Source organism: Cebus imitator, unplaced genomic scaffold (assembly GCF_001604975.1).
Source record: "Cebus imitator isolate Cc_AM_T3 unplaced genomic scaffold, Cebus_imitator-1.0 Scaffold41, whole genome shotgun sequence".
Lineage (NCBI taxonomy): Eukaryota > Metazoa > Chordata > Mammalia > Primates > Cebidae > Cebus > Cebus imitator.
The window spans coordinates 3,607,374-3,630,343 of NW_016107356.1; the positions used below are offsets into that span (position 1 = coordinate 3,607,374).

Below are 22,970 nucleotides of genomic sequence, written 5' to 3' on the forward strand. Positions count from 1 at the left end.
AATGGCACAATCTTGGCTCACTGCAACCTCTACCTCCCAGGTTCAAGCAATTCTCCTGCCTCAGCCTCCCAAGTAGCTGGGACTACAGGCGTGCACCACCACACCCAGCTAGTTTTTTGTATTTGGTAGAGATGGGTTTTCACCATGTTGGTCAGGCTGGTCTCGAACTCCTTACCTCAGGTGATCCACCTGCCTTGGCCTCCTAAAGTGCTGGGATTACAGGCATGAGCCACCTAGCCCAGCCTTATTTTTTCTTAAATAACCCCTGGTAGAGCTACTGAGGCCTCACAGGAACTCAGCAAACACCTCCTGTGGATGTCACTTGATCCTCCAAAAGTTATAAAGGAGGCTGAGGCCAAGCACAGTGGCTCATGCCTGTAATCCCAACACTTTGGGAGGCTGAGGTGGGTGGATCACTTGAGGCCAGGAGTTCTAGACCAGCCCGGGCAACATAGCAAAACCCTGTTTCTATGAAAAATACGAAAATCAGCCAGGCATTATGGCGTGCACCTGCAGTCCCAGCTATTTGGGAGGCTGAAGTGGGAGGATGCCTGAGCCTGGGAGGTGGAGGCTACTGTGAGCCAAAATGGTGCCACTGCACTCCAGTGTGGGATACAGAGCAAGACCCTATCTCAAATAAGAACAAAAAAAGGCTAGGCATGGTGGTTCATGCCTATAATCCCAGCACTTTGGGAGGCCAAAGTGGGAGGATCACTTGAGGCCAGGAGTTTGAGAACAGCCTGGGCAGCATGGTGAGACTTTGTCTTCACAAAAACATAAATTCTAGTCGTAGTGTTGCACACCTCTAGTCCCAGCTACTCAGGAGACTGACACCAGAGGATCATTTGAGCCTAGGAGTTCAAGGCTGCAGTGAGCAATGATTGCACCACTACATTCCAGCCTTGGCAACAGAGCAAGAGAGACCCTGTCTCAAAAATATAAAAGTTATAAAGGGGGTTTGCTGAACGCACACAAGCACTTCATTATATGTAACAAGTCACACCGTGTTGACCAAGGCAGGGGTTCATGGGCAATAAAGAGAATTAACTAATCAGTAGTCGTGTTATGCAAAGAGCATACACTGGCTCTTTTGTTCAAAGGATACGTATTTAAAATCCATTTATAGGCCAAGCACAGTGGCTCACGCCTGTAATCCCAGCACTTTGGGAGGCTGAGGTGGGCAGATCACCTGAGGTCAGGAGTGATCTGCCTGGCCAACATGGTGAAACCCCATCTCTAAAAGCACAAAAAGCCAAGCGTGATGGCAGGCGCCTGTATTCCCAGCTACATGGAAGGCTGAGGCAGGGGACTCGCTTGAGCCTGGGAGGTTTCAGTGAGCCAAGATGGCACCACTGCACTCCAGCCTGGGTGACAGAATGAGACTCCATCTGGAAAAATCAAAAAATCCATTCATATGAATCCATTTGGGAAATGGATGTGTAGATTCATTCCATCTCCCACGCAAAGGGACACAGCTGCTGTCATGCTGCCGTAGGGAGAAGCCCTGCCGGCAGCCCCAACTTGATGTCGGGAAGTAGTGATGCTGACTGTCGCTGTATGAAGCTTCTAGCGCAAGTTGATGGAGCCACCTTCTCTCCCTCTGCTGGGGCCCTGTACTGCTGGTAAGAAAATGGCTTTTTTGTTGTTTTCTTTTTGAGACAAAGCCTTGCTCTGTCGCCCAGGCTAGAATGCAGCAGCCTGATCTCAGCTCACTGCAACCTCCACTTCCCGGGTTCAGGTGATTCTCCTGCCTCAGCCTCCTGAGTAGCTGGGACTGCAGGCGCACACCACCACACCTGGCTAATTTTTTATACTTTTAGTTGAGATGGGGTTTCACCATGTTGGCCGGGCTGGTCTCGAACTCCTGGCCTCAAGTGATTTGCCTGCCTCAGCCTCCCAAAGTGCTGGGATTACAGGCGTGAGCCACTGCGCCCGGCAAAAGTGGCTAACTTTGTAAGTATTGTGTTTTGTGCTGTCTGGGGTGGCAAGAGTTAAAAAATCAAGGCCCACTCCCACCCCATGCAGGCAAGTCCCCCTGTGAGGCATCTGTTGTACGCATTAGGTGCACCTGAAATAGGCAAGTTTGAAGGTAGAGGTCGTAGATAGGAATTGTAAAGACTTAACTTAGACCGTTCAGGAAATTGGAGACAGAAGAGCTTCTTCTGCTGGGCAGCAGGATGGCACCCAGCGACAAGTGGAGGATACCTCCATAGCAGAACAGGAAAGAGTTTGACCCCAGCAGGACAAAGGGCAGATCAACTCTGTTAGGGTAAGTGCGCCTTTGCCACCCCATTTATTTAGCGACAGAGTCTCACTCTGTTGCCTAGGCTGGAGTACGGTGGCACGATCTCAGTTCACGGCAGCCTCCACCTTCCGGGTTCAAGCAATTTTTGTGCCTCAGCCTCCAGAGTAGCTGGGATTATAGGCATACACCACGTCTGGCCAATTTTTGTATTTTTAGTAGAGATGGGGTTTCACCATGTTGGCCAGGATGGTCTCGAACTCCAGACCTCAGATGATATGTCCAGCTCGGCCTCTCAAAGTGCTGGGATTACAGGTGTGAGCCACTGTACCGAGCCTTAAGTAGTATTTTCTGACAGGAAATGGCTCACTCTCCTTAGTAAAATAAATGACTAATTGATGGGATTAATACTTACACTAGTCAAGACCAGGCACAGTGGCTCACACCTGTAATCCCAACACTTTGGGAGGCCAAAGTGGACAGATCACTTGAGGTCATGAGTTTGAGACAAGCCTGGCCAACATGGTGAAACCCCATCTTTATTAAAAATAGAAAAATTAGCCAGGCATGGTGGCACATACCTGTTATCCCAGCTACTTGGGAGGCTGAGGCAGGAAAATCACTTGAACCTGAGAGGTGGAGGTTGCAGTGAGCTGAGACGGCACCTCTGCACTCCAGCCTGGACAACAAAGTGAGACTCTGTCTCAAAAAAAAATAAAGTCAGGCTAAGTACAGAGTCATAAAAGTTTTGAGTTGGAAGCACTCTTATAAATCATCTGTTGACAGGGCATAATCCATAACCCACTGGCCAAATCCAGCCCATTCCCTGTTTTTGTAAAGCCTGTATGCTAAGAATAGCTTTTACATCTTAGAATAGTTGGAAAAAAGTCAAAAGAAGAATATTTCATCACACATGAAGATTATATGAAATTTAAATTTCAGTGTTCATAAATATTTATTAGAACCCAGAAGGTAAGCTGGGCTTAGTGGCTCATACCTGTAATCCCAGCACTTTGGGAGGCTGATATGGGCAGATCGCTTGATGTAAGGAATTCAAGACCAGCCTAGCCAACCCCATTTCTACTAAAAATACAAAAATCAGCTGGGCATGGTGGCACGCACCTGTAGTCCCAGCTACTCAGGAGGCTGAGGCAGGAGAATCACTTGAACCCGGGAGGCGGAGGCTGTAATGAGCCGAGATTGCGCCATTGCACTCCAGCCTGGATGACAGAGCAAGACTCTGTCTCAAAAAAAAAAAAAGGACTTTGTAGATAGCGTTTAAAGAAATCTGGATACTCACCACTATGGTCTCTGTGTCTTTGAAGCTCCACAGCAAACAGAGGCTCTCTGAAAGGAAAGGATACTGATTTGGTAACAGGGCATTACAAGGGGAATACGTGTGCCAGAGTAAACTATGCGCATATTTAGGCAGATAAAGGAAAACGAAGTTCTTAAAGGAAAAGTGAGGAGGATTAAATCATTGTTTTAAGATAATTATCCTTGGCTAGAAGGATCAATAGCAAGGGTGATTCCAGTTTGAGTTTAGCAGGCAGTTGCTGGGCAGATGTCCTCATAAAAGTGTTTTTTGTGTGACGCTGTGAAGGGCTTTGTGCAAAGTTGAGGTTTCTGCAGTCTTTTGTGATCATTTTTTATTTATTTGTTTTGAGACAGAGGAGTCTTGCTCTGTCATCCAGTCTGGAATGCAATGGTGTAATCACAGCTCACTGCAACCTCTGCCTCCTGGATTCAAGCAATTCTCCTGCCTCAGTCTCCTGAGTAGCTGAGACTACAGGGTCCTGCCACCATACCTGGCTAATTTTTTTGTATTTTTAGTAGAGACAGGATTTCATCATGTTGCCCAGGGTGGTCTTGAACTCTTGACCTCAAGGGATCCACCCACTTTGGTCTCCCAAAGTGCTGGGATTATAGGCATGAGCCACCGCACCCGGCCCTGTGATCATTTTTGTTATCAAGCATTTAAGCATGAGAGTCGGTCTCTTCAGGGCCTCCCCCAGCTCTATTTGTCTGTTTTTGTTTGTTTGTTTGAAGTGATTCCATTTTGATTCTGACAACTTCCACACTATGCAGTCGCATCTCAGGCATCCAGAGCCCTCCAGAATATATTTGCTGTCTGCCGAATAGTCTCTGTTCAAGATGATAAGAACATCCCCAGCTGTCCTGTTTGGTGAGGCATGAGACTACACCTCAGCATTTTCCAGAGATGCAGTCACACCTCCCCGCCCTTTGCTGCCACTCCCAGCCTCCTGTGAGACTCCAGGACTGTCCCATGGGAATGAAGTGAAAGTGACGTCTTCCTCCCTGTTTCCGGTCTGTGGTGAAGGAAAACAGCTGGCTGCGCTTGGGAGAGTATGGAAACCGGTTAGAGTGGGTACTTGGGACCTGGGCCTCAGAGCCGCCCATTGCTAAGGAGAGGACTCTGGTCAGGGCAACTTACCAATGCTCTACGAAGATGCTCTAGGAATGACACAGCCTAAAAAATTCACCCCAGTGTAGAAATACAGGCAGCACTAGCTTCTCAAAAAAAGGAGGGAGACAGACCCTCAGGGTTACTTTATATCCATATACCTAGCTACAATAGAAACATTAAATGATATGGGCCAGGTGCAGTGACTCACACCTGTAATCCCAGCACTTTGGGAGGCTGCAGATCACTTGAGGTCAGGAGTTCAAGACCAGGCTGGCCAACATGGTGAAACGCCATCTCTGCCAAAAATGCTAAAATTAGCCAGGCACGGTGCCACACACCTGTAGTTCCAGCTACTCAGGAGGCTGAGGCATGAGAATTGCTTGAACCTGGGAGGCGGAGGTTGCAGTGAGCCAAGATTGTGCCACTGCATTCCAGCTTGGGTGACAGAGAGAGACTCTGTCTCAAAAACAACAACAACAAAACCCACAACGCATGCTATTAATGATTTTCCTTGAAATTAGTGATGTGAGTAAAAAATGTATAATAAATGTAAATATTAATTCAACTCGTTTCATTGCTGCATTCAGGTGAATAAAAATATCTGATCTATTCTCTGTGGGTAATACGAGTATTTTTGTTCCTGAAAAGTCTAAGACAGGGTGAAACCCTGAAAGAGCTGTTTAGTCCAGGTAGAACCCTGAGGTCCTTGGAGATGGGCAGATATAAAATTTTGCCTGGCATAAAATTCAATTAATCAATCAAACTAATGTGTTTCTTGACTATTTCCTTTCTGAAATGTTGCTGTGACCCTTAGTACAACTGTGAGTACCTTCGGGTGACGCTTAGTACAACTGTGAGTACCTTCGGGTGATGCTTAGTACAACTGTGAGTACCTTCGGGTGACGTTTAGTACAACTGTGAGTACCTTCGGGTGACGCTTAGTACAACTGTGAGTACCTTCGGGTGACCCTTAGTACAACTGTGAGTACCTTCAGGTGTCCTCCAGACGCTTCTCCAGTGGCCAGCCCCATGCTACTACTAAAATATATGGAGCACCAGTAGTCAGGCTGTGAGGACATTCCTGTAGGTGCTGCTGACTTAAACAGAACACAAAGGCAAACAGCAACTGCTAGCAGTCCTGACATATAAGCCACTCAAGTTCCAAATGCCTAGTCACAGAAGACAAAGACTAAAGGACCGTTCCTAATTTAAGAGACACTGCAGGGTCATGACAACTAAATGCAATGCGTGACCATGGGCTGGATCCCACCAGAAAAATGGAGGGTTTTTGCTTTACTATAAAGTACATTACGGGGGTAATCTGAAAAATTTGAGTAGGCACAAAGTCCTGTATCAATGTTAATCTCCTGACTTTGGCATCGTATTGCAGTTATGTTTTGGGGGAAATGGACACGGTATTCAAGGGTAAGGAAACAGGCATCACATCTGCAGCATGTCGCCAAACATTTAAAATAACCGACAAAAGCAAATTCAGTAAGACGGTAACTTTTGGGAATCTATAAATTCTTTGTGCTTTTTTTTTTATCCCCCTGAAACAGAGTTTCACTCTGTCGCCCAGGGTGGAGGGCAATGGCCCAATCCCAGCTCACTGCAACTTCCACCTCCTGGGTTCAAGCAATTCTCCTGCCTCAGCCTCCTGAGTACTGGAAGTACAGCCATCTGCCCCATTTCCCAGCTAATTTTTGTATTTTTTAATAGAGATGGGGGTTTCACTATGTTGGCCAGGCTGGCCTTGAACTCCTGACCTCAGGTGATTCGCCCACCTCAGCCTCCCAAGGTGCTGGGATTACAGGCATGAACCATCGTGCCTGGCCTCTTTGTGCTATTTTTATAACTCTCCTGGTAAGTCTGATGTTACTTCAACATAAAAAGTTAATCTCAGCCTGGGCACAGTGGCTCACACCTGTAATCCTAGCACTTTGGGAGGCTGAGGAGAGCAGATCGCTCGAGCTCAGGAGCTCCAGACCAACTGGGCAACATGGTGAAAGCCTGCCTCTACAAAAAATATAACAGCCAGGCGTGATGACACATGCCTGTAGTCCAAGCTGCTCAGGAGGCTGAGGTGAGAGGATCTCTTGAGCCTAGGAGGCAGAGGTTGCAGTGAGCTGAGCTCACATCACTGCACTCCAGCCTGGGTAAGATAGTGAGACCCATCTCTTAAAAAAGAGAAAAGAGGCCGGGTGCGGTGGCTCACGCTTGTAATCCCAGCACTTTGGGAGGCCGAGACGGGTGGATCACGAGGTCAAGAGATCGAGACCATCCTGGTCAACATGGTGAAACCCCGTCTCTACTAAAAATACAAAAATTAGCTGGGCATGGTGGCGCACGCCTGTAGTCCCAGCTACTCGGGAGGCTGAGGCAGGAGAATTGCTTGAACCCAGGAGGCGGAGGTTGTGGTGAGCCGAGATCGCGCCATTGCACTCCAGCCTGGGTAACAAGAGTGAAACTCCGTCTCAAAAAAAAAAAAAAAGAGAAAAACTGCTGGCTGGGTGCAGTGGCTCACGCCTGTAATCCCAGCACTTTGGAAGGCTGAGGTCAGCAGATCCCTTGAGCACAGGAGTTCAAGACCACCCTGGGCAACATGGTGAAACCCGTCTCTACAAAACATTAACAATTAGCCAGGCTGTAGTGGCATGTATGTGTAGTCTGAGCTACTTGGAAGGCTGAGGTGGGAGGATCGTTTGATCCTGGGAGGCAGAGGGTGACACAGTGAGACCCTGTCTCTAAAAAATATAAAGTAAAAGTAACTGCTGCTGGAAAACAGTACAATTTACACCCTTTTTGGAGAGCTCTCTGGTTTTATGTCTAGACCCCTGGGGTGGGAAAGAGGTCAAGATGCTCCCCAAATCAAAGACCCAATGCTGTCTGCACTGGCATAAATCACGAGGGTCTAGACAGTCTGTCCTGCCATACTTAAAGAAATTTAAAATGTCCTATTTGCCACAGCTAAAAGAAATGAAGAGGCAGCCAGGCGCGGTGGTTCACGCCTGTAATCCCAGCACTTTGGGAGGCCGAGGTGGGAGGATCATGAGGTCAAGAGATTGAGACCATCCTGGCCAACATGGTGAAACCCCGCCTCTACTAAAAAATACAAACATTAGCTGGGCATAGTGGGACGTGCGCCTGTAGTCCCAGCTACTTGGGAGGCTGAGGCAGGAGAATCACTTGAACCCAGGAGGCAAAGGCTGCAGTGAGCCGAGATCGCGACACTGCACTCCAGCCTGGTGACAGACTTGGAAGTCTTGCTTGTTTTTCTTAGCATGGCACGCCACCTTGTGGCAAAAAGGTAAAAAGTCATCAGAGGAGGAAGGAAACATCCCTTCAAAAGTCATCAGGGGAAAATTAAAAATGCCGGGCTCAGTGGCTCACACCTGTGATCCCTGTACTTTGGGAGGCCAAGGCAGGTGGATCACCTGAGGTTAGGAGTTCGATACCAAGCCTGGCCAACATGGTAAAACTTCGTCTCTATTAAAAATACAAAAATTAGCCGCATGTGGTAGTGCACGACTGTAATCCCAGCTACTCAGGAAGCTGCAGCATGAGACTCACTTGAACCCAGGAGGCAGAGATTGCAGTGAGCCGAGATCACGCCACTGCACTCCAGCCTGGGCAACAAGAGCAAAACTCCATCTCAAAAAAATCAAGAAATAAAGAAAAAACGTTTTTGGACTGAGTTCAGCCCAGAGTTTCTCAAGCTTCTTTGCCACACACACTTTTTCTCAGGTACAACTTCAGGGACACCAGTGTTCTACAAGCAACTTGGGAAAGGTGCAATTAAATCTAAAAAGGAGAGCTGATTGTGTTGGTGCACACCTATCATCCTACTCAGCAGGCTGAAGGAAGGACTGCTTGAGACAGGGAGTTCGAGGCAGCAGTGAGCTATAATCATGCCACGGTGTCCCAGCCTGAACAAGAGTGAGACAGTGTCTGTCAAAAGGACTCCATAAAAAAGAACAATGAAAACAAAGGCTCCTGAGTTGATGTTGTGACTGAAAACTCTTCCATCGGGGAAAAATGTAGAAAACATCATGAGTTTAATGCATCCATGTCAAATCTTCTGGGGGCTCTTGCTCAAGGGGCCAAATTATGTGGTTTGATAGACTGATCAATGTTTCAGTCTTCGAATTTCATTTTGATGCAAGTCAATGTCTTGTGTATAGAAATATATAGAGAGAGATACCAGTGGGCAGTGGCTGGCAAGACAGCCGAATAGGAACAGCTCCAGTCTGCAGCTCCCAATGAGATCAACACAGAAGGCGGGTGATTTCTGTATTTCCAACTGAAGTACCCAACTCATCTCACTGGGAGTGGTTAGACAGTGGGTGCAGCTCACAGAGGGCGAGCCAAAGCAGAGTGGGGCATTGCCTCACCTGGGAAGCACAAGGGGTCAGGGAACTCCCGTCCCTAGCCAAGAGAGGCCGTGAGAAACTGTGCCAAGAGGAAGGGTGCATTCCAGCCAGAACGCACTTTTCCCACAGTCTTCGCAACCTACAGACCAGATTCCCTCGGGTGCCTGCGCCACCAGGGCCCTGGGTTTCAAGCACAAAACTGGGCCACCATTTGGGCAGACACTGAGTGAGCTGCAGGAGTATTTTTCATACCATAATGATGCCTGGAACACCAGCAAGACAGAGCCCTTCACTCCCCTGGAAAGGGGGCTGAAGACTGGGAGCCAGGTGGTATAGCTCAGTGGATCCCACCCCCATGGAGGCCAGCAAGCTAAGATCCACTGGCTTGAAATTCTTACTGCCAGCACAGCAGTCTGGGATGCTATAGCTTGGTGGGGGGAGGGGCGTCTGCCATTACTGAGGCTTGAGTAGGCAGTTTTCCCCTCATAGTGTAAACAAAGCAGCTGGGAAGTTCGAACTCGGTGGAGCCCATCACAGTTCACCAAAGCCACTGTAGCCAGATTGCCTCTCTAGGTTCCTCCTCTCTGGGCAGGGCATCTCTGAAAGAAAGGCAGCAGCCCCAGTCAGGGGCTACTGAAAAAAATCCCATCTCCCTGAGACAGAGCACCTGTGGGAACAGGCGGCTGTGGGCACAGCTTCGGCAGACTTAACCGTTCCTGCCTGCTGGCTCTGAAGAGAGCAGCCGATGTCCCAGCATAGCACTCGAGCTCTGCTAAGGGACAGACTGCCTCCTCAAGTGGGTCCCTGACCCCATGCCTCCCAACTGGGAGATACCTTCCAGCTGGGGTCGACAGACACCTCATACGGGGAGAGCTCCAGCTAGCGTCTGGCAGTTGCCCCTCTGGGATGAAGCTTCCAGAGGCAGGAACAGGCGGCAATCTGCTGTTCTGCAGCCTCCCCTGGTGATACCCAGGCAAACAGAGTCTGGAGTGGACCTCCAGCAAACTCCACCAGACCTGCAGTAGAGGGGCCTGTTAGAAGGAAAGCTAACAGACAGAAAGGAATAGCATTAACATCAACAAAAAGGACATCCACACAAAAACGCCATCTGAAGGTCACCAACATCAAAGACCAAAGGTAGATAAATCTATGAAGATAAGGAAAAACAAGCACAAAAAGGCTGAAAATTCCAAAAACCAGAACACCTCTTGTCCTCCGAAGAATCACAGCTCCTCACCAGCAAGGGAACAAAACTGGACAGAGAATAAGTTTGACAAATTGACAGAAGCAGGCTTCAGAAGGTGGGTAATAACAAACTCCTCCAAGCTAAAGGAGCATGTTCTAACCCAATGTAAGGAAGCCAAGAACCTTGAAAAAAGGTTAGAGGAACTGCTAACTAGAATAACCAGTTTAGAGAACATAAATGACCTGATGGAGCTGGAAAACAAAGCACGAGAACTTCATGAAGCAAACACGAGTATCAATAGCTAAACTGACCAAGTGGAAGAAAGGGTATTGCAGATTGAAAATCAACTTAATGAAATAAACCGTGAAGACAAGATTAGAGAAAAAAGAATCAAAAGGAACAAACAAAGCCTCCAAGAAATATGGGACTATGTGAAAAGACCAAATCTACATTTGATCAGCATACCTGAAAGTGATGGGGAGAACGAAACCATGTTGGAAAACACTCTTCAGGATATTATCCAGGAGAACTTCCCCAACCTAGCAAGACAGGCCAACATTCAAATTCAGAAGATACAGAGACCACCACAAAGATACTCCTCGAGAAGAACAACCCCAAGACACATAATCGTCAGATTCACCAAGGCTGAAATGAAGGAAAACATGTTAAGGGCAGCCAGAGAGAAAGGTCAGGTTACCCACAAAGGAAAGCTCATCAGACTAACAGCAGATCTCTCTGCAGAAACACTACAAGCCAGAAGAAAGGGGGAGCCAATATTCAACATTCTTAAAGAATTTTTAACCCAGAATTTCATATCCAGCCAAACTAATCTTCATAAGTGAAGGAGAAATAAAATCGTTTACAGAGAAGCAAATGCTGAGATTTTGTCACTACCAGGCCTGCCTTACAAGAGCTCCTGAAGGAAGCACCTAATATGGAAAGGAAAAACTGGTACCAGCCACTGCAAAAACACCAAATTGTAAAGACCATTGACAGTATGAAGAAACAGCATCAACTAATGGGCAAAATAACCAGCTAGTATCATAATGACAGGATCAAGACTGGATAAACAGTCAAGACCCATTGGTGTGCTGTATTCAGGAGACCCATCTCACATGCAAAGGCACACACAGGCTCAAAATAAAGTCATGGAGGAATATTTACCAAGCAAATGGAAAGCAAAAAAAAAGCAGGGGTTGCAGTCCCAGTCTTTGATAAAACAGACTTTAAACCAACAAAGATCAGAAAAGACAAAGAAGGCATTACACAATGGTAAAGGGATCAATGCAACAAGATCTAACTACCCTAAATATATATGCATCCAATACAGGAGCACCAGATTCATAAAGCAAGTTCTTAGAGACCTACAAAGAGACTTAGACTCCCACACAGTAACAGTGGGAGACCTTAACACATCACTGCCAACATTAGACAGATCAATGACACAGAAAATTAACAAGGATATTCAGGACTTGAGCTCAGCTCTGGACAAAGTGGACCTAATAGACATCTAAAGAACTCTCCACCCCAAACCAACAGAATATACATTCTCAGCACCACATTGCACTTATTCTAAAATTGACCACATAATTGGAATTAAAACACTGCTCAGCAAATGCAAAAGATGGAAATCATTAACAGTCTCTCAGACCACAGTGCAATCAAATTAGAACTCAGGATAAAGAAACTCACTCAAAACCGCACAACTACATGGAAACAGAACAACCCGCTCCTGAATGACTACTGCATAAATAATGAAATTGAGGCAGAAATAAATAAATTCTTTGAAATCAATGAGAACAAAGACATAACATACCAGAATCTCTGGGACATAGTTAAAGCAGTGTTTAGAGGGAAATTTATAGCACTAAATGCCCACAGGAGAAAGCAGGAAAGATCTAAAATCAAGACCCTAACATCACCATTAGAAGAACTAGAGAAGCAAGAATAAACAAATTCAAAACCTAGCAAAAGACAAGAAATAACTAAGTTCAGAGCAGAACTGAAGGAGATAAAGACAGGAAAAACCCTTCAAAAAAATCAGTGAAGCTGGACATGGTGGCTCATGCCTGTAATCCCAGCACTTTGGAAGGCTGAGGTGGGTGAATCACAAGGTCAGGAGTTCAAGACCAGTGTGGCCAACATAGTGAAACCCTGTCTCTACTAAAAATACAAAAATTAGCCAGGTGTGGTGGCACACACCTGTAGTCCCAGCTACTCAGGAGATTGAGGCAGGAAAATCACCTGAACCCAGGAGGCAGAGGTTGCAGTGAACCAAGACCACATCATTGCACTCCAGCCTGGGCAACACAGAGCAAGATTCTATCTTAAAAAAAAAAAAAAAAAAAAAAAAAAAAAAAAAAATTTTTAAAAATGAGAATTTTTTTAAAAAAAAAAAAAAAAAAAAAAAAAAAAAAAAAAAAAAAAAAAAAAAAAAAAAAAAAAAAAAAAAAAAAAAAAAATCAGTGAATCTGGGAGCTTTGTTTTTTTTTTAAGGATTAACAATAGACCACTAGCCAGACTAATAAAGAAGAATCAAATAGACACAATAAAGGGGATATCACCACTGATCCCACAGAAATACAAATTACCATCAGAGAATATAATAAACACCTCTACACAAACAAGAAAATCAAGAAGAAATGGATAAATTACTGGAAACTTACACCCTCCCAAGACTAAACCAGGAAGAAGTCTAATCCCTGAACAGACCAATAACAAGTTCTGAAATTGAGGCAATAATTAATAGCCTCCTAACCAAAAAAAGCCCAGGACCAGATGGATTAACAGCTGAATTCTACCGGAGGTACAAAGAGGAGCTGGTACCATTCCTTCTGAAACTATCCCAAACAACAAAAAAAGATGGAATCCTCCCTAACTCATTTTATGATACCGGCATCATCCAGATACAAAAACCTGGCAGAGACACAAAAAAAGAAAATTTCAGGCCAATATCCCTGATGAATATAGATGTAAAAATCCTCCATAAAATACTGGCAAACTGAATATAGCAACACATCAAAAAGCTTATCCATCACGATCAAGTCAACTTCAGCCCTGAGATGCAAGGCAGGTTCAACATACACAAATCAATAAACGTAATCCATCACATAAACAGAACCAATGACAAAAACCACAATTATCTCAATAGATGCAGAAAAGACCTTCAATAAAATTCAATACCCCTTCATGCTAGAAACTCTCAATAAACTAGGTATTGATAGAACATATCTCAATAAGAGTTATTTATGACAAACTCACAGCCAATATCATACTGAATGGGCAAAAGCTGGAAACATTCCCTTTGAAAACTGGCACAAGACAGGGATGCCCTCTCTCACCACTCTTATTCAATACAGTATTGGAAGTTCTGGCCAGGGCAATCAGGCAAGAGAAATAAATAAAGGGTATTCAAATAGAAAGGGAGGAAATGAAATTGTCTGTTTGCAGACGACATGATTGTATATGCAGAAAACTCCATCGTCTCAGCCCAAAATCTCCTTAAGCTGATAAGCAACTTCAGCAAAGTCTCAGGATACAAAATCAATGTGCAAAAATCACAAGCATTCCTATACACCAATAACAGACAAACAGCCAAATCATGAGTGAACTCCCATTCACAATTGCTACAAAGAGAAATAAAATATCTAGGAATACAACGTACAAGGGATGTGAAAAACCTCTTCACAGAGAACTACAAACCATTGCTCAGGGAAATAAGAGAGGACACAAACAAATGGAAAAACATTCCATGCTCATGGATAGGAAGAATCAGTATCATGAAAATGGCCATACTTCCCAAAGTAATTTATTAATTCAATGCTATCCCCATCAAGCTACCATTGACTATCTTCACAGAATTAGAAAAAAACTAATTTCATATGGAACCAAAAAAGAGCCCGTATAACCAAAACAATCCTAAGCAAAAAGAACAAAGCTGGCGGCATCGTGCTACCTGACTTCAAACTATGCTAGCAGGCTAAGTAACCAAAACAGCATGGTGCTGGTACCAAAACAGATATACAGACCAATGAACAGAACGGAGACCTCTGAAATAACACCACACATCTACAACCATCTGATCTTTGACAAACGTGACAAAAACAAGCAACGGGGAAAGGATTGCCTATTTAATAAATGGTGTTGTGAAAACTGGCTAGCCATATGCAGAAAACTAAAACTGGACCCCTTCCTTATACCTTATACAAAAATTAACTCAAGATGGATTAAAGACTTAAATGTAAGACCTAAAACCATAAAAACCCTAGAAGAAAACCTAGGCAATACCATTCAGGACATAGGCATAGGCAAGGACTTCATGACTAAAACAACATAAGCAATGGCAACAAAAACCAAACTTGACAAACGGGATTTAATTAACCTAAAGAGCTTCTGCACAGCAAAAGAAACTATCATCACAGTGAATAAGCAACCTACAGAATGGGAGAAAAAAATTGCAATCTATCCATCTGACAAAGGGCTAATATCTAGAATCCACAAAGAACTTATACAAATTTACAAAAACAACCTCATCAAAAAGTGGGCAAAAGATATGAACAGATACTTCTCAAAAGAAGACATTATGTGGCCAAGAAACATATGAAAAAAAGCTCCTCATCACTGGTCATTAGAGAAATGCAAATCAAAACCACAATGAGATACCATCTCATGCCAGTTAGAATGACAATAATTAAAAAGTCAGGAAACAAGAGATGCTGGGGAGGCTGTGGAGAAATGGGAACACTTTTACACTGTTGGTGAGAGTGTAAATTACTTCAACCATTGTGAAAGACAGTGTGACGATTCCTCAAGGATCTAGAACCAGAAATACCATTTGACCCAGCAATCCCATTACTGGGTACATACCCAAAGGATTATAAATCATTCTACTATAAAGACACATGCACACGTATGTTTATTGCAGCACTGTTCACAATAGCAAAGACTTGGAACCAACCCAAATGCCCATCAGTGATAGACTGGATAAAGAAAATGTGGCACACACACACATAGAATACTATGCAGCCATAAAAAAAAGGATGAGTTCACTGGGCATGGTGGCTCATGCCTATAATCCCAGTGCTTTGGGAGGCCAAGGTAGGTGGATCACGAGGTCCAGAGTTCGAGACCAGCTTGGCCAACATGGTGAAACCCCATCTCTACTAAAAATATAAAAATTTAGCCAGGCGTGGTAGCAGGCACCTGTAATCCCAGCTATTCAGGAGGCTGAGGCAGAAGAATCGCTTGAACCCAGGAGGCAGAGGTTGCAGTGAGCTGAGACTGCACCACTACAATCTAGCCTGGTCAACAAAGCAATATTCTGTCTTGAAAAACATTTTTTTTAAATCATACCCTTTGCAGGGACATGGATGAAGCTGGAAACCATCATTTTCAGCAAACTAACACAGGAACAGAAAACCCAACACCGCATGTTCTCACTCGTAAGTGGGAGTTGAACAATGGGAACACACAGGGAGGGGCACATCACACACTGGGGCCTGTTGGGGAGATGGGGGACTAGGGGAGGGATAGCATTAGGAGAAATTCCTAATGTAAATGACGGATTGATGGGTGCAGCAAACCACCAGGGCACGTGTATACCCATGTAACAAACTGCACGTTCTGAACTTAAAGTATACTTACTTTAAACTTACACTTAAAGTTCTGAACCAGAACTTGAAGTATAATCATACACACGCACAAACACACACACACACACACACACACACACACACACACACACATATATTCCATTATATATATATATATATATATATATATATATATATATATATATATATATATATAAAATGAGAAAAATATAGCCTCTGGGTTTTTCACTCAGTGGCAACAGCACAAGGAATATAAGGATCTTAGAAATAGAGCAATAAAATGAAATATTCTGACATTGGTCCACACACAAAAAAAGACACTCAGATTCAATGACCACTGAACCTATGTGACAGCTTAAGAACTTTAGTAAGGGAATGGCATGCATTTTTAGATGATTAACAAAGATTCTGCTTGAATGGAAACTAACATAATCTCTTTTAAAATGAGGAAACAGAGAACTAAGTGATTTGCTCAGAGCTAAAAAACAAATTCAGGGCTGGGTGTGGTGGCTCATGCCGGTTACCCTAGCACTTTGTGAGGTTGAAGCAGGTGGATGTGTTGAAGCCAGGAGTTCAACCAGCCTGAACAGCATGAGACCACTTCTCTACAAAAATACAATGTTTTTTTTAATTAACCGGGCATGGTGACATGCACCTGCAGTTCCAGCCACTTGGAAGGTGGAAGTGAGAGGACTGCTTGAGCCCTAGTGTTTGAAGGTGCAGTGAGCTGTGGTTGCACTATTACATTCCAGCCTAGGCAAGAATGTAATCGTCTCAAAAAAAAAAAATTCATGGCACAGTCAAAAATAGAAAAAAACAGCCACCATTTCTAGTCAGTCTTCAGGGAAACCGTCAATAACCTTCACATGAGCATCTTACAAATCTATTTCTTGTTTTATAAACATAACTGCATCTTTAATTGGGTATACTTGAACAGTTGAAAACTGAACAGCAAATCAATTTTTATGGTTCATTTTCTCCAACAAACAACAATAGTAAACTGCATGAGAAGTAATATTTATTGCAACAAGTTATGAGAGTGGAAACAAATCATTAGTCTTACAATTTGCTAGAGGCATGACAGAGCTTGCTAACATTTTGAAGAAAAACAGCAAAGAAAGAAGTCATCAAACAAGATGGTATCTTGACAAAGGCACAGCGCTCCACAACTGCTTCATACACTGTGCACAATAAATCCTCTGAGAGAGGAGAGGAGTGATGCCAAATGGGCCTGCATGTGAGCTATGGACACTACCGCTGGTATTACTCATACAACCAAGGCTCTACAACACCCCGCTGGAGAACAAAGTGCAACACAAAATCTGTGTAACAAAGGAAAGCAAAAGGAGCAATAAAGGCCCAGAGGAATACAAACAGTGCAAATACAGTACTGCAAACTCAGTAAAAGGAGTTTTTGATTGGAGTATGAACTTTCAAGCTGAAGATATATTTCGCAGGAACATTCACCCAAAGCTTGAGAGCTAGAGCGAAGAGAGACTTGCAGTTGGTAACTGAGATGAAATGCCTAATTTTTCACTAGCTGCTAATTTCCTTTGGGAAGAAGTGCTTTATCTTTAACTATTCCACTTTTTGTTATATGGTTCATGCTTTTAAACTGCGATTGTCTCAAACTTGCTTGCTATTGAATTGTGTAACATCAGATAATGGCAGGTTGTCAAAAGATAACCTGGGTGGATAATTTAAGCTGCTTTTATGAGAAGCATGGTACTGAGCTGCCTTACACAGTCTTTTTACAGTAACCATAAAAAACTGAGTTTATTTGATCATGTATTATCTCTTCTCACATAAAGTCATATTAGATGAATTCTTTTTAAAAGAAGCTTTCAAACTAGTCCTTTGGGCATTTAAAAAATCATTATATAAAAGTACACTTCTTCAATACATAAGAACAAACACTTTCCTTTACAAAAAAGCCTTATTTTTAAGCCAAAATAAATTACAACTTGCTGAAATATCTTTTATGGCTCAGTGCTCATTCCAGATATATGAAGCTATATTTTTTGCACATCTTCAGAAATTAGAGATACTGAGAGAAGAGTGGTTACTTTTTTTTTTTTTGAGACAGAGTTTCACTTTGTCACCCAGGCTAGAGTGCAGTGGTGCAAACTCAGCTCACTGCAAATTCCGCCCCAGGGTTCAAGCAATTCTCCTGCCTCAGCCTCCCAGGTAGCTGGGATTACAGGCGCCCACCACCACATCCAGCTAATTTTTGTATTTTTAGTAGACAGGGTTTCGCCATGTTGGCCAGGCTGGTCTCAAGCCTGACCTCAGGTAATCTGCCTGTCTTTGCCTCCCAAAGTGCTGGGATTACAGGCGTGAGTCACCATGCCCAGCCAGAGAGAAAGTGGTTACTTCTAAAACAACATGATGATATAACCCTGGCTCACGGAACAGATCAAGTTCTAAATCTCAGGAATAAAAAACTGATACTCATTATCCAATTCATATACTCTTGTATTATATACATATTAACAGTCTATGCAATGAAAAAGAACAGAAATTTCATAAAACTATTTCAAAACCCAGAACATAAAAATGTAAAGAAACAAAACATTTAATGTACAATCTACTCCATTTGGCAATGTGTAGAGAGATTAAAAAAACTTATCTACAAACAGAATATAACAAAAGGAGAATGTGATTTAAGAAGCGATCTCAGGTCCATAGCTCTTCGGTTCTTCCAAATTTGTAGATCAGAGTGCTAGAAAGATAGGAAAACAAATCATGAGGAAAAAACAAGCAAGCAACACAATTCATTTTCTCAATATGCTTTGACAGATACTTCACTGATTCCTATCAATTTTTAAAATTAAATTAAACATCACGGCAGTATGTTGATCTCAATTTGCTTATTTTGTACAGCAGTCTGTTAACCATGATGGCTGAGCATAACAGTATTCTTTTTTTTGTTGTTATTGTTTTTTTGTTTTTTTAAAGATGGGGTTTCACCATGATGGCCAGGCTGGTCTTGAGCTCCTGACCTCAGGTGATCCACCCACCTTGGCCTCCCAAAGCGCTAGGATTACAGGCATCAGCCACCGCGCCTGGCCTGTATTCTTTTTTAAAGCCTGGAAAGTTATTACACAGGAAACTTGTAAGGAAAAGAGACATTTCTCTATGACTCAGAAACAAAAACAAAAGTGAATTAAAAAAGAGAGAGAGAGACATTTCTCATAGTGACAGGTATTAGGGCCATTTTACCTAGGAGTCTACCATATCTAAAGAACAATAACGGACGCACCCTACAACAGAACATGCTGCAATTCTTCATTCCTTTAACAAATAATTATTGTGCACTGGGAACTGGCTATGTATCAAGCATCTGGCTAAGTGCTAGGATGAGACTGTGAGTCCAGACAAAGGTGTTCCCTAATGGAGCTAAGGATCTAATAATAAGACAATCAAATAAATATAAAATTCCAACTGCAAAAAAAAAAATGCTATAAGCAAGAGGTACACAGTATCCTAAGAATTAAACATAAGGATCAGACCTAGTTATAGAGGTCAAGAAAGGTTTTCCTGAGGAGTGGTGACTGAACTGAGATCCAAAAGAAAAGTGGGAATTATTTCAGCAAAGTGAGAGTGGGGATAAGGAGCGGGGAGCAGAGAGATGGGATACTCCAGGGCCATGGGTTGAGCTGTGGGCATACTGAATGTTCTGGATTTGTAATGTCAGCAACCCAAGAAGGGATGTTAAATAGGAATCTAGACAAACGGTTTAGACCTGGAAATGAACCTCTGTGACTCACTGGCACATAAGCAATAACTGGGAGTCCTAAGCACACATGAGTTCACCCAGAGACAGAAAAATAACAAGAAGTTTCTTAAAGCCAAGAACAGAGTTTTAAGAGAATTAAAAAGGTAGTAGCCAGGGAGTGGAGGATCAGCTTGCAAAGGAAACAGAGGAGTGACCAGAGATGTAAATAAAAGAGGTTGTACCCCGGAGCTTAGAACAGGCCCAGCACACAGGAAGCACATAGTGTGCTGGCCTCTGGGCAGAGCACATAGCTGACATGGCTGTCATAGTCTGTGTGAGCATACAAGGTTTCTATTCATCCAACTGTCATGTATGTGGATTCATCTACCACCACAAAGTGCTGAATTCAAACTTAATCTCTAGAGACTGCCTAAAATGTTTTTATGATAACTTATTATATCCCTGAAGGCTGTCAGTTACATGCCAAGGATATGTGACTGACAGCACATAAGAGAGCAGAACTGCCAAACATCTTTCAAAACCAAGAGTGTTAAGGCTATAAGAGGAAATCCAGGTAAAGCATCTCCTCCTGAGAGTTGGAGCAGACCACATGGCGAGAGTTTTCCAGGCAGCGTACAGACAGCCACACAAAGGGAACACAGGAGATCTGCAGGGAGTGATCCTTGAGTCTGCAGCTGAGTACTGATCAGTCTATACATAAGAAGAAACTATCCGAGGAAAGGAAAGAACCACCGGAGAGAACATGTCCCAAAGCTACCACAAGGCTGGAAGAGAGGTGATATTCTCACAAGTCAAGTGGAGAAACCTCAGAAAACATGGAGCATCAGAGCATTGAAACACTCAAAGGGTATGACTGCCTTAGTAAGGGACAAATTAGTCCTGGACTACAGCTGCTCTCATCCTGCCTATAACAAAGCTTAAAAGACACAAAAGGATCATATTGTTTCTCAGTCACCTAACTGCATCCCAAAACAAAGCTCAAAAATATTTAAAGGACTAGCAAATGATCCAGTCCCAACAAATTACATGCAAAGCTCCAAATAATAGAAAACAGATCCAAAATGAAGAATAAATAGAAGCAGACTTAATCAATAGAAACAGATGTAGAAATGCACAGGCAATTAGACCAGGACCCTGAGATAGCTATAAATATACTCTGTGTTCAAGAAGGTGAAAGAGAGCATGAGCATGTTAAGGAAGGACATCGGAAATATTTTTAAAGGCCCAATCAAGCTTCTACAGATAGAAAATACAATGTCTCAGATGAAAAATTAATTGGATGGCATGGTAGATTAAACACTGCAGAAGTAGAAATTAATTTCTTTATTTTAATTCTCCAAAGTGACAATGGAGAGATTAATTTAATTTAATTTAATTTTATGTTATTTCTTGAGATGAAGTCTCACTCTGTTGCCCAGGCTGGAGTACAATGGCACGATCTTGGCTCACTACAACCTCAGCCTCCTGGGTTCAAGCCATTCTCCTGCTTCAGCCTCCTAAGTAGCTGGGATTATAGGCACGCGCCACCACACCCAGCTAACTTCTGTATTTTTAGTAGAGACGGGATTTCACCATGTTGGCCAGGCTGGTCTCGAACCCCTGACCTCAGGTGATCTGCCCACTTCGGCCTCCTAAAGTAGTGGGATTACAGGATGAGCCACCATACATGCATGTATTAATTCCAGTTTTTCCTTTTTTCTTAATAAAGGTACTTTACCTGTTTTGTTTTGTTTTTCAAAAGGCTGGTCAAGTGAAGCAGTGAGCCTGACACAGCTTTTTAACAAAACACAGGCTATGTAAGCAGCAGTCTGGATTCAAATCCCAGCTCCTCATTTACTAGCTAGGCATCCTAAAGCAAGCTCTAAGCCTTATTTCCTCATCTATAAAATGGGAATAATGCTGGACTCAGTGGCTTACACCTGTAATCCCAGCACTTCAGGAGGCCGAGGCAGGCAGAGGCAGGCAGATCTGAGCTCAGGAGCTCAATATCACCCTGGGCAGGATGGTGAAACCTTGTCTCTACTAAAATACAAAAAATTAGCTGGGCATGGTGGCAGGCACCTGTAGTCCCGGCTACTCAGGAGACTGAGGCATGAGAATTGCTTGAGCCCCAAGGCAGAAGTTGAAGTGAGCCAAGACTGCACTACTGCACTCCAGCTTGGGCTACAGAGAGAGACCCCGTCTCAAAAATAAATAAATAAATATAAATAAAAATAAATAAAATGAGAATACCATCTGATGTATATTTAAAATAATTAAATGGGAATTTATTTATTTACTTTTATTTATTTATTTGAGACAGGGTCTCACTCTATTGCCCAGGCTGGAGAGCAGTGGTGCAATCTTGCTTCACTGCAGCCTCGACCTCCCGGGCTCAAGCAATTCTCCCACCTCAGCCTCCTGAGTAGCTGGGACCACAGATGTAACCACACCTAGCTAATTTTTATATTTTTTTGTACAGACAGGGTTTTGCCATGTTGCCCAGGCTGATCTTGAACTCCTAGGCTCAAGCAATCCAGCCACCTCAGCCTCCCAAAATGCTGGGATTACCAGCATGAGCCACTGTACTTGGCCTAAATGGGAACTTAAAAGATAAAATAAGGCCGGGTGCAATGGCTCACACCCGTGATCCCGGCACTTTGGGAGGCCAAGGCAGGTGGATCACGAGGTCAGTAGTTCAAAATTTGCCTGGCCAAGATGATGAAACCCCATCTCTGTTAAAACTACAAAAAAAATTAGCCAGGCGTGGTGGCCTGCACCTGTAAGCCCAGCTACTTAGGAGGCTGAGGCAGAGAACTGTTTGAACCTGGGAGGCAGAGGATGCACTGAGCTGAGATCGTGCCACTGCACTTCAGCCTGGGTGACAGAGCAAGACTCCGCCTCAAAAAAAAAACAAAAAAAAAAACCCATAAAATATATAAAGCATGCAGCTAAAGTCTTGGTATACAGCAAGACCCCTAGTTAAAAGGCCTATGTCTACTCTTATGTAACAGTGGAATTTTCACCTTTTAAAAATCCCAGCACTTTGGGAGGCCGAAGCGGGCAGATCACCTGAGGTCAGAACTTTGAGACCAGTCTGGCCAACATGGTGAAACCCTATCTTTAAAAAAATAAATTTATGTGTGCTCCATGTATATGCTGCCTTACTTAAGCTGACACTTCTGTAAATGCTACAGGTGTGGTTAAGAAATTAGACAACTTACCTAAAAAATATAAGTGCATTTTGAAAAAACACAGCTAGTCCCGGATAAACATCAGTATCTACATATATAAAGTAAAACAGATTAGAAGGTTAGATAGGCAAACGGCAGTAATAAAGTATCAGTGCCTTTCATAATGACACATTTTGTGTATTACAACATACTGCTATTATTCATTAACTCTAAGACATCT

The 22,970-nt window shown here is 43.4% G+C and overlaps 2 protein-coding genes across 2 annotated transcripts in view; one reads left to right on the forward strand and one right to left on the reverse strand.

Moving 5' to 3' along the window:
• Positions 1–4,721, forward strand: part of IFNGR2 (interferon gamma receptor 2) — a 36,287-nt gene extending 31,566 nt beyond the window's left edge. Inside the window, exon 7 of the mRNA XM_017526149.1 lies at positions 4,331–4,721. Coding sequence (XP_017381638.1) covers positions 4,331–4,384 — 54 coding nt within the window. The 3' untranslated portion in view covers positions 4,385–4,721. The remainder of the gene's footprint in view (positions 1–4,330) is intronic.
• A 12,113-nt stretch (positions 4,722–16,834) lies between these two features.
• The window catches only part of TMEM50B (transmembrane protein 50B), a 37,679-nt gene continuing 31,543 nt past the window's right edge, over positions 16,835–22,970 (reverse strand). Inside the window, 2 exon segments of the mRNA XM_017526151.2 lie at positions 16,835–18,560; positions 22,781–22,838. Coding sequence (XP_017381640.1) covers positions 18,515–18,560; positions 22,781–22,838 — 104 coding nt within the window. The 3' untranslated portion in view covers positions 16,835–18,514.